The 12650-nt window shown below is 46.7% G+C and overlaps 1 protein-coding gene across 2 annotated transcripts; it reads left to right on the top strand.

The window, feature by feature from the left end:
• Positions 1 to 74: 74 nt before the first annotated feature.
• Positions 75 to 12592, top strand: atxn7l2b (ataxin 7-like 2b). Of its 2 annotated transcripts, none has more exons than XM_063208368.1 (10): positions 75 to 275; positions 1382 to 1450; positions 1651 to 2065; positions 2536 to 2762; positions 3430 to 3512; positions 3959 to 4149; positions 4698 to 4884; positions 5547 to 5668; positions 8058 to 9123; positions 12206 to 12592. In XM_063208368.1, the coding sequence occupies exons 1-10, from the start codon at positions 143 to 145 to the stop codon at positions 12221 to 12223; spliced, it is 2511 nt and encodes an 836-aa protein (XP_063064438.1). In that variant the 5' UTR covers positions 75 to 142; the 3' UTR covers positions 12224 to 12592. The 2 variants fall into 2 exon arrangements, with proteins under 2 accessions (XP_063064438.1, XP_063064439.1); XM_063208369.1 differs by having other exon boundaries at positions 258 to 275; positions 1382 to 1505.
• Positions 12593 to 12650: the final 58 nt, after the last annotated feature.

Here is a 12650-nt window from a genome sequence, read left to right as displayed (position 1 = left end):
GCATGAGAATATGAGAGAATCATGACTACGGATGTCTGCTGGTATAATATTTGCACCTGCATGTTTTGGGTAGGTTAACCTCAAAACGCGCACGTTCACGCACAGCCAAGGCGTGTTATGACGTCTTGCAGGAGAGCGCGCTATGATGATGGCGGTACGTGCACGCGCAGCAGCAGTAATGGCTGCTTCAGATCGGCGGAGTTCTATCCCAGTAGAGTTCGTAGGACAAAGTTGGAGCTCCTGGATAGATAAGACCAACGTTTCCGCATCGGAAGGTGGGTAATACTATTATCTTCCAGGCTGAATAACCTGGGTTCGTGCTGACAGTCTGGGCAGACTTATATTCTTGAAAAAATGCACGATACCCACTCACCATAACCCAAACAAAAGACCCACTGGGTCCTAGCGCGGCATAGATTTGTAGTCAACTTTAGCTAAGAAACGTTACTTTGGGAAATCATTCAGGTCTCATTCTTCAGTAGACACGCATATAACTTGTATAGTGATGGACAAAACTAATTTCTTGTCCATATGTATTTAAATCACATTCATATCTTAGTGGTCATCACAGATGGTCATGCTTTGGGTTTTCCTGCTTCACAGCCATTAAGTTGGCTCGCTAATAGCTAGCGCAAGTTAGCAAGCTAGTGAGCGTTGGATGTAGCTCGCTATGTTTTTTTTAGGCCTTGTGTTAATAAATCAACATAATTTGGAAATAAGCCTGACATTTATAGTGTTTACTGTTTACCTGGCCGTACACAAGGTCTGGCCATGTGTGAAGTGTGTTTGATGAGTGAATGGTGCTGGTGGCTAGTAAGCTAGGAGGAATGGATTGCAGACAACGGGAAGTGAAGGTGGAGCTCTTTCTTTGATTAGCCAAGTTGGCTCTGGGGGCCAGAGAACGCGCTAAATACCATTTCCTCTCCTTGGGCCTGCCGACTCAGCTTGTCGATACAGAATGTCAGATTTAAACTGCCACAAGCAATATGGGAATCAATCATTTCAATAAACATTGCGTTAGTTACCGCTTTCCATCTAGCTAGCTCTCTTGCTAGCTAGCTAGCTAAGATTCTGTATACGCCCTCGTACTTTCACAGTTGCACATTTTTTGAAAGATGCCTTCCAGTTCTACCATGACATACACGAGCGTACCTGGTGTAGGTACACTAGACAGTAAACAGATATTACAGACATGTACTTCACAGAAGTTGTCCTGCTTTTAAATGTGTGTTTCCTCAATGACTCAATGAAGAAAACTAAAAGCTGATTCAGATCCCATCCAATGTCTATTGGTCTTTTAGTGACTGACTGGTTATTTCTGGCTATTAGCATTAAAACCCTCTTTAATACAATATTGGCATGGTTGTCCTTTATTTTACAGCGTCAAATACAGAAGAATGCAGCAAAAATGTGAAGAAAAGGATGGAAACCATGACACTCAGGAAAGAAGGTATGTCATTTGAGCATCCGAGAGCCCAAATGTCAGTGGTACGTCATGTTAACAGGTAAATTGTGAAGAGAATTGTCATCCAATCATGTCCGCTGAATGGATTGCTCAGGTGTAGTGGCTTAGGCTGCCAGCAAGCTGTCATCATGAAAGTCTCCCATCTCTCTTTCTTTCTTTCTCTCTTTCTCTCTCTCTCCATGCAGACATGTCAATCTACGGCCACTGCCCAGCGCACGACGACTTTTTCCTGGTGGTGTGCAGCCACTGTGGCCAGGTGGTGAAGCCGCAGGCGTTTGAGAAGCACTGCGAGCGGAGGCACGGCCCCATCAGCAAGCTCTACCCCGACCATTCCCTGTCGAGCCCCCTGAAGCGGCCCAGGCACGGCCGACCTCCGGGCCAGCACAGCGCCGGCACCGCCGCCTCGCGGGAACCTCGGGAGAGGGAGAGGGAAAAGGAGCGTGAGCGGGAACGAGAGCGGGACGGGCGATGGCAGGAGCCTGGGTCACCCCGCGCCCCCGCACCACCACCACCACTACCACCTCCTCCTCCTCCAGCGCCTCCTGCTGCTCCCGCTGCTGCTGCACACCGCCCTCCCAAAGCGCAGAAAGAGGGCGTCAGGTTGGTGGCCAATGCAGCTGCTTGTTTCCATAATCATACACATGCACGCACGCGTGCGCGCACAAACACACAGTGGTGGCCAATGCAGGGCAATGGAATGCAGTGGCGATGTTTTTTCCACTGGTGTGATTAACCATACACAAACATGGCGTTGATCAACACTCACTAGCCAACACGAATATCATGCTGTCACACACACACTCCGTCATACATTTATATACACACACACACACACACACACACACACACATACACATACACACACACACACAGTGGTTTCATTGAGTACTTTATTTCCACACACCATGCATTTAGTGCTTTCATTGTCACGGCAAGGTCTCATGCTATTGGCAGTCGCCAGCATGCACCATTGAGACGTCAATCCTTTGTGACAGTGTTTTAGAGGTATTTTATCACGGGTGTCCCTTATAGAGTATTTAAAGCAACCTCTGCCCTCTCCCCTCTTCCAGCACGGTGCCCGGTGACAAACCGTCGCAAGGAACCCCGCCGTCGCCCCCGCACTCTTCCGCCCCTAGTCCCCGGGACCCCCCATGGCGGCACGGTGCGGTGCAGCCAAGCGTGCCCTCGCCGGGAGAGAAGCCCCAACAGAAGGGGAGCAGCCAGGGTCCCCCTGCAGACTCACTCAGCCCCATGCGCGGGCCCAGGACTTACAGCAGGACCTACAAGAAAGTGCACAGTAAGTACTCGTGTTTTTTTGTTTGATTTTAAAGATAATTTGGGGCTTTTAAGCCCTTTTTTTCAGATATGTCAGTGGAGGAGAGACAGGAAGCGAGTTGGGAGAGAGAGACGGGGAAGGATCTGCAAATGACCTGGGCCGGAATCGAACCTGGGTCTGCTTGCCGACGTAGCAGTTCAGTGCCCAGCCGTTAGAGCCACGACTGGGCCAAGTGGTCATGTTTTAGATTAAACGAAAATGAAATTACATGAAGATTACGTTTTTTGTTGTATGTTTTTTTAAAGACTGTCCTCGGGCACGTCTTAATCAGATTGTTGCCTAGGCCATGACGTCACAGGATGTGTTATGTTTTACGAGCGTTTGATGAAGTGAATGTTTGTTGTTCAATTGGTCCACAAAAAAGGCTTTAGATGACCAGAAGGTCTGTCCTCGGTGGTTCCTTTGCCTGAAAGGTCAAAGACCAGTGAATGGTGTTTTTGATTTTATTTGATTCGATAGCGGCCGCTGAATCCTCTAAAAATGTCTTATCTATGGGAGGTCTGCAAGACCAAGGTCCGTCTATGACCTTGGTGCGGCAGTCAGACTAGCTTAAAGGCCATTTCTACCGCATCTAGTTTGCATATCACACCCTATGGACCCTTTTGTTTTGTTGTGTGTTACTTTGCAGAGAAGGAATTGGACTTGGACAAGCACTGCGGAGTCCTTGATCCAGAGAGGAAGAAAGTTTGCACCAGGCTCCTAACGTGCAATGTAAGTGGTTTCACATCACATCCCAAACCATGTGTACAAAAATTCATTCAGAAGCATTATATAAGGGTGCATGGGCATACATTTGTCATAAACTAATGCCTCTTTTGCTCTGCCGGTTTTCTATTAGGCCTACTTAGCTTGACACAGCGCAACTCAGCCGCCCTTTTTGGCTTTACGATTGAGCTATGTCATACCTATTCGAAAAGCAAAAAGTAGCGGCCGAGTCTCGCTGTGTGGAGCTGTAGGCATACTACAAAACCTGCTGTGGAAAAGAGGCATAATGAACACAGAACAAAGAAAACAAATGTGTAGTCAAAGACACTTGGCTTAAATGTACCTCCTCCAATCTATCTTAATACCAATCCAAGGATGAAAAATCTGAAAATACTGATTGCCGTACACATATTTATGTTCACCACCTACATATGACTTTTTTTCCCTGCCAGATTCACTCCATTCACCAGCGTAGGCAGGTTGTTGGAAGAAGCAAAAACTTTGACCAGCTGGTCACGGAACTGAAGATGGGTGCCAAGCGGGCGCCCGTCCTCGCCGATACGGAGCCACCCGTCCCAGAGACCACCGTGAGCCAGACTGGACCCCCTCACGGCAAACGGCCACCAAATTGTGTTAATCTCAGGTATGGACGCACACAACAACAAAAAAACATACAAATCTGGGGTGCTGGGTACGTTTCTGAAAAGCGTAGTTGTTCAGCCAGTTAGCAACTTACTATGTTTCCAGTGGGAAATTGCATTGCAACCAAGTAAGTTGTTAACTTAGTTTGCAATGATGGTGTCGAGAAATGCACCCCTGGAGAGGAGATTTGGGCTTGCTAGTCTTTATTACACTGCAGGAAGTGATTCATCTCAGGTATGGACATATAATAAACAAAAATTGAGCACTTGCAGTAAGTGCAAACGGGTTAGGATTTCCGGTCTTTTTTATACAGCAAGAAATGATTACCTTTTAATAACAGACTTTCCTTTGAGAAGTCTTAAACATTCTCACACACTGTTTGTCACTGTCCTTAGACAAGGGCACATTATGACTTGATGGATAAGGGACATTTTGAAGGGGAGCTTTTTTTTTAAATCAGACCTTGAGTGTCTGAGTCACAGTTTACCTTTACACAGATGTTGATGCTGAAGGTGCGTGTGTGTGTGTGTGTGTGTGTTTACTGTCTAGGCCCCGGACGCCGTCGGAGAGTGGTGTGGAGGAGGAGATGGAGGTTCCGGTGGAGGAGGAGGAAGAGGAGCTGGCCCCCCAGGCCAACAACAATCACAGCCGGGTGTCCAGCGAGGAGAGCGAAGGGGAGGGCCAGGAGGAGCCCTTGGACCTCCCCTTCAGCACATGGCACCCCAAACCGCTCGGGGTACGCTATAAGACAGACAAAATTAATTTATTATTACACTACTACACGTAAGCTGTTTTCAGGCCGACGAGAACGGTGCCAGTGTCCGTTCCCGCACCAGTTACGTTTGAAACTGATGTGCTGCCTACCTGCGGACGACTCGCGTTCATACCGGGTATTGAACTGTTCCGCACGTGACTGTTGGGCCCAAATGAACCTACTGACGTCTACGTTGTTTGTGTAGAAAAAAGCAAGTGTTTTTCGGTTCTCAAACTATCAGACTTGAACACTCGTTTGGTTCGAGATTAGATGCGGGAACAGGCAACGACGACACGGTTCTCAGTTGGCCTGAACAGGCTTTGAAATGACGTTTTCGTTCAAAGTTTAGGTACGACCTATTGGTTACAATCCCAGTACAAGTCTGTATCATTTGTTTGAGGGGTTCTTTCTGTAGATAGTTTGTATTTGGCCACTAATCACTTTTCACTATTTCAGTACACATTCACAGTTCATTGACTGAGTTATTGATGTTTTGTGGACAGGTGGACATCCAGCTGCATTCTTTTTAAATGCATTCACTCAGGGAAGCCGTCCTAACAGAAGTGTGTGTGTGTGTGTGTGTGTGTGTGTGTGTGTGTGTGTGTGTGTGTGTGTGTGTATTTGTGTGTGTTTTCCCCTCCCAGTTTTGTACGTTTGGCAGTCGCGCGCTGAGCTGCAGCGTGTTCACGTTTGACCGGCGCCTCCACCACCTGCGGTCAGCCGTCAGTGCCATGGTAGAGCAGCACCTCAGCGCACATCTCTGGAAGTGAGTTCAGGACCTGAAGAATATGCATGTTACACACACACACACACACACACACACACACACACACACACACAAACACAAACGTACCATCACACCATCTCTGTAGGTGAGTCCAGGCCCTGAAGAAGACACATTTTACTCACACACCGCACCTCTGGAAGGACTGGATGCAGCAATAACACACATACACACACACACACACAAACTCTTACACATTAACCATCTCTGAAATGTAAGCGTGCCCTAAAGTACATTAATGTTATACTGTACACAAGCAGGCCAGCGAGAACAAACACTTACAAAGCCTTTCTATTAAACAAGCTACAGTTATTTACAGGGTATCGGTTAAAGTCCCTGGAACAATGTGGCTGCTCAAGGGCACTTCAGCCATGGATTTAGGTGTAGGGAGAGAGGTAAGGGTGGGATTCAAACCTGCGACCCTCTGATCTTTAGACACACCTTACGCAGTTGAATATGCTGATGTCACCAGAGATGATTGATGAAGTAGAGATCATTGGGTGCTTTTCTGGGATACCTGCTATGTTATTTGTACTCCCCCATGCTCATATTACGCTGGTTCGATTCCCGGCCCGGGTCCTTTGCCGACCCCTCCCTGTCTCTCTTCCAATTCGCTTCCTGTCCACCTCTCACATTGTTCTAGCAAATAAAGTCGAAAAAGGCACAAAAAATTCTTTTAAAAAAATATATCTTTAGTTCAACCTCCTGATGTGACGCTTCATGGAGAAGTTCACCATCAGATGTTTTTGCTCAACTCAATTCAAGCTGGTGAATAGTATGTCACCAGAGTTCTTGTTCGAAGTGGTGTAGTAGATCAAATCCTTAGCACAATGTTTTCCCACCTTCACCTTTCAAGTGAGAGCCCATCCATCCCACGAGACAAAATTGTGACCTATAAAATACCTTTGTAATGGACGGTGTGTTGGGGATTTTATCTAGTAAAGTTCATGGTGAAAGAATAATTTTTCTTGGTCTGCAACTCAAACTAACTTTTTGCGATTCCCAAACGCCATGATATTCCCTGTCAACATGGGTGGGACCAGCACCGCCACGATTCTCTGTCTGCTGGAAAGTGTTATCACTCACCAGCAGGAAAATAATTGTTGTCACTTGCACAGGTATTGGATAAATGACAATTGATTACTGTTAAGCGCACCGTTAACAGAAATGTGCAACTGGTCTTCTCAAATGTCAGTTGGATCCTTCATAATAGTAAAGATGTAATATGGATGGATAAATCAAGCAGATGAATATCATTAGCATATCTTCATTGAGGCAGATTTGAATATGGAAATAGTCTTGCGGCAGTGGCCGAACAATTGCACACAGGGCCTCAGGGCAAACCACCTATAGGGCCCCTCCATACAGCCTGCCATGGTCACAATAAGGCCCCCAACACCAATAGAGGAGGGCCCTGGGCCCTGGGGCAAATGCCCTGCTTGTCCCCCCTATAGCTTCGCGCCTAGTCTTGCGTTAGCCCTTTTTCTACCGTACTTCTTCCGCACAACTCAATGGGAAATGGCTCGAGGCACAACTGTTGTCCCGGAGAAACTGATTGATGTTGTGAGTATTGAACATGGTTATGGAGCATGGAGTTTGCCGTCATGGAAATGGTTTAAAGCTGGCTCTGAATATCTTGCCGTCTCCTCTACTCTGCTGTATATCTACTAGGTTATCTAGCTGTGAGTCTACATCAGTGTACTATACAAGCAGAGTGTAAATAAGGAAGAGGATTCACATGACTGTTATTATCAAAAAAAAATTATCTGACACTCCGTAACAATTCACTTCCACCACACCCAAAACTTCTTTGTAGACTTTTATTATTACCCAAGTGGTGTTTTGCGTGCACGGCTCTTCCGTCCGATGGGTTTTCCTGTAAGCTGTATTTTTCACTTTACTAGACAGTAGTGTTTTGAAGAGCGTGCACATCCAGATTAAACAGGTGCCGGACTTAAACACGATTAAACATGAAAAGAAGGAAGGTCCACATACTGTTGCTGCTCCCTGTTTATTAACACAACGTTTCGACCATGCAGTCTGGTCTTCATCAGTTGTATGTGTCTCACAGTCTCAGTCTCAGAGTCTCACATACACCTGACGAAGACCAGACTGCATGGTCGAAACGTTATGTTAATAAACCGGGAGCAGCAACAGTGTGCGGACCTTCCTTCTTTTCACTTTTACTAGACAACCACCACTTTAATTAGTTAATTCTCCACAGAAAACTGTGTTTTGGGACACGAAATGTTTCCACTATTTATTTATTTTTTATGCTGAGAATGAATAGGTGTGTTGCATGCCATGTCAATCCCCCATGGCTCATAATGTGCTAACCACTGAAGCATGCTTGACTCTTCCCCCCTCCCAGGAAAATCCCCCAGGTGGCAGACACGCGGCCCCACAGGACATCAGCATCAACATCATCCTCCTCATCCGTATCCAGCTCTCAGGACCCCTCGGCCACCTCCTCCTCTTCGCTCCGCACCTCCTCGCCCTCCTCCTCCTCCTCCTCCCTCAGGACTAGCGGCTCCTCTCTCCCCCAGCGCGGGGCGAGGGAGACCTCCTCAGGACAATCAGAGACTAAAGGTGGCAGCAGCAGCAGTAGTAGTAGTAGTAGTAGTCGAACCCCCGCCGCCTCCGGTCCCGGGCGACCCAAGAACCCCGTGGGCCGACCCAGCAAACAGCAGCTGCGGCTCCGAGAACTAGAACAGGAGCGGGAACGCGAACGGGAAAGGGAGAGAGAGCGGGAACGGGAGCGAGAGCGGAGTAGGCGGGCGAGCGAAGTGGGGACATCGCCGGGGTCGGCAGGTCGAGAGGAGAGGTCGCAGCAGCAGGATCAGTCTCCGTCGCCAGCCAGAGGCAGTCGAGGGGGCTACGATCGCTCAGCTGCCGAGGAGCGAGTTTTTACGCCGTCTCCCGACAAATCAGCGTCGGCGACCACCACATCGTCGTCGTCGAGCCCGGCGTCCCAGCGGCCTGTGAACGGGGCGCTGTCGCTCCTCAGCAGCAAGGGCCGCCCCTCCTCCTCGTCATCAACAGCCCACGCCCCCCAGGCACGCTCGCCCTCATTGGCCAAGAGACCACCCGGACACACCCCCTCCACGCCTCCTGAGCACTCCAGAGGAGGTGGTGGTGGCGGCGGAGGAGGAGGAAGTGGAGGAGCGCACCGTAGGCTAGAGTCCAGCTACGACCACCACAAGGGCCTGGGCAAGAAGCGCAAGGCCACCAGCGGCGTGTCCCCTCCCGTCACCCCCTCCTCGCCCCGGCAGCCTCCCAAGTCGTCCCTGGGCCTGTCGTCCCCGACTCCCCCCTCCTCCTCCTCACATTCCAGCTTCTTCTCCTCCTCTTGGAAGAAGGACAGCAAAGGGGCGGGAGCAGCCTCAGCGGCGGGGGCGGCCTCCCTCGGCCTGGACAAGAAGCTCGACACACAGAAGGTGAGGCTTGCTACTAGGGATGCGAATTATCGATTAATTGATTAATCGTTAGTTGATTGCCTTATCGATCGACTTACGATTAATTGATAAGCTGCATTTTCCCCCTGAATTCTCAATGTCACTCTGGGCGGAAAAGAACAATATTAAAAAGTGAGATGAAATGCTACATTTAAATGAATTTCTATTTCAATTCTTTAATCCAAAGGTAATTTAAATATTCCCACTATTCACACCCTTCTTTACACACACTCTTCACATGCCCATTTCACCTGGGTGTCTTGTCAGTTAAATTGTCGATTAATTGCGATTCATGTTTTTTAATCGATTAGCGCATTAATCAATTAAGGTCAATACATACAGTATGAATACTAGGGTTACAATTTGTTTGATGCCGGTGTCATACACATGCCTTTAGCCATAAACATTATGTCAATGTCATAAATGTTTTATGGTCATGAAAATTTGACATTATTTTGTGCTGTCTTTACAGAAACTGTATGTCACTTACTAATAAGTCATAAAATGTTTGACAACATTGATGTGTTAATGACACCTCTATGACACTGTTATGACAGTCATGTCATACGTATGACGCCAGTGTCAAGTAAACTGTTACCACCATCAATACTAGATGCCGTGTTCAGCCATTTGACTTGGCTCGACCCTGGGGGCTGCTGTCTTAGCGCTGCTGTCTTACGGTAGGGATGCATAGACGCGAATTTGACCAAATGAAGCGAACTTCGCCATTCATTCCTATGAGGGAGACGAAGGCAAGTGAACAGGAGCGAAGGGAAGCGAAATGATTAAAACAAGTTTAATACTTTTATTATGCAAATGAGGAGCGAATTTTGCGTGTGGCGGCCAATCAAATCAGCAACACAAATGTTTCATTCAATTTGATTGGCCCAGGGGACCTGATGACGGTAGAGCTTTCAGAATGGAATTTTGCCCCTCTTCACCTCGCTCGTTTCGCCTGCTATGTGTCCCTAGCGTTAGCTGTTTTAGGTTTAGGTTAACATGGCGGTGATCTGACATCAGCCGTTTGTTCCAATACCAAGGAGTGGTCAACTCGGTATCTAGTAGAGGTGGGCGATATGGCAAAAATGTCACATCACAGTTTTTTTACATAAAATCTCGATTTCAAATTATTTTTTATCAAGCTCTTCCATCGGAAGCGCTACAAACATTTCTGAATGGATTTTTAATAAGGCCTATATCATTTGGTTTCAATATACTTGTAATTGTGCATGTGCAAACATGCTTAACAAATTAAGATGTAAACAAACTGAACATCATCACTATGATAAAGTGAGCATCCTCACTCCAAGGCGATCTATATGATTCATATGATTTCTCTGCTTTGGCAGATTTTCAACGATCTACTCGATTTCACGATTCACTTTCATATCACACACCCCTACTGTGTCTAGTGTTCATATCTATGGCTTCTGGCGATGAGGAGTACAGAATAGGGGTAGAACTCAGACTAGTTCCTCCTGCCCTTTCCTGTTGCTTGAGGCCTCTAGCCTCTGTGAGTGCATCTTAATATGGGACCTTGACTCCTCCACTTGCCTCCTCCACTCGCTTCTCGTCATGATGACATCACTGACAACAGCATTATATTTCAATATCTTGCAAAAGCTCAATTTTAGAGTCTTTTTCTCGTTTGCAATTGGGATGGTGAATGAAAAACAGTCCCTCAAAAGTTGTTGTGGCTAGGCTGACAGCTGGGAAACTTTATCGTTTTCTCCACGGAGGAGGGGCCAGGAGGCGGGGCGAGGAGACAAGCGCAAGTGGAGGAGGCAAGGTGGCATATTAAGATGCACTCTGTATCACCCTAGCCAGGCCACGCCCTCCTAGTGATGCAACAGTTTCACTATTGCTTCTAGTCAGGTCAAGAGCAATGTAAATATCGTTTCTGATCTCCAGAAAAAAACGGGAGCCCCACCCACTTTGTCGGACACCAGTCAACCAGTACCAAACCTAGGGAGGCGGGTCAACCTTGCCGTTTGGGAAACGTTAATTGTTATGCTCTTGGTCAGACCGCAGTGTCACCCTGCTTTTGTGGAGAAAACAATAACATTTCTCTTCTGTCAAAGTAGGCAGCACAACTTTTGGGAGGCTTTTCCCCTGTTCCCCTGTTCAATCACTGTTGAAAATGAGATAATGACATTTTAATTGTACTTTTACGAGATATTGAATTAAAAAAACTTCAGCAGAAACTAGTTCGACTTCCACGCTATGTATGCTCGTCAAATTGAACACTCAGTGTTGGTTCTACTACTCTCTGAGTCAATTAACACTCCTGAATGGACTGTGTTTTAGTTTTTGTCCGGATGTTAAATAACATGCGTAAATGTCTAATGTCTAAAATCGCTCAAAATAAGGTCATGTTTACCTTTACCATCTAGTTCTAATAGATACATCTAACTCAGTGGTGCTCAAACTATGGTACACGTACCACTGGTGGTACTTGACATTTCTGGTGGTACTTGGAATGCCAATATGAACCTCTCCTGTATTGACCGGCAAAAGTGAATATGGAAGGTCTTCACTGTGATATTCTTATGGTGGTTGTCAAGGTGGTACTTGGAGAGCTCAATATTTTCTCAGGGGGTACTTCACACAAAAAGTTTGAGAACCACTGATCTAACTAATACAAACAACCCTGTATGTGATGTCTTGTGGTTAACCTTATCACCACCTGGACCCTCTTTCTCAAAAGCGTTGTTGCTAACCAGTTAGCAACTTGATAGTTTGCCAATGGGAAATAGCTTTGCAACCAAGTAAGTTGCTAACTTGGTTAGCAATGACACTGTCGAGAAACTCACTGCTGATTTATGACGAAATACAAACATGGGCCATTCCTCATACATTCAAGTGTATGAGCCTTGGAAGTATGTCAGCCTAATTTGTCACGCCCAGTGATTGGATACGCTTTGGTGAACTCTGTGTCACTGTATCCAATCACTGGGGCGTGATTACGAAGGCTGATACTTTGATAAATGCATCCATGGATTGTGTTGTTGTGGCTAAATGAAGCCCTCCTCTTCTCTTTTGTTGTCTTTTTCCTTCTCTGCAGCCAAAGCTTCACCACTGAGGCAGGTCAGCCTTAGGACCACTAGGAGAACAAGCCTACTGCCACCTATTGCCACAGAATTTATATGCACAGGACAGACCGGGCGAGCTGTACTGAACACAGCTGGCTCCAGTATTTCTTTCTTTTTTTGTATGTGTGTGGGTGGGTGTGTTTGTGCGTGTGTGAGTGTATGGGTATGTGTGTGACTTTGTAAAAGTGTTTATGAAATGTGAATATGCGAGAATGAATGAGACAGAGAGAGAGAGAGAGTTGCCTCCCCGAGTATGAGTACAGATATACCTCAAGACTTTCCTAAGATGCTGCTAAATAGAAAAAAATTGTCAATTAATGGAAAAAAATGAATTAAATATCCCTAACACTTGAATAACACGGCTTTGTTTGTTTTCTTCTGTGCCTGGAACAGCAGATGATATGCCCCACATCTGTG

This window comes from Engraulis encrasicolus, chromosome 10 (genome assembly GCF_034702125.1).
Source record: "Engraulis encrasicolus isolate BLACKSEA-1 chromosome 10, IST_EnEncr_1.0, whole genome shotgun sequence".
In the NCBI taxonomy this organism is placed as follows: Eukaryota; Metazoa; Chordata; class Actinopteri; order Clupeiformes; family Engraulidae; genus Engraulis; species Engraulis encrasicolus.
Note: the sequence above shows the minus strand (reverse complement) of the source record. Positions and strands in the feature narration are given on the sequence as shown.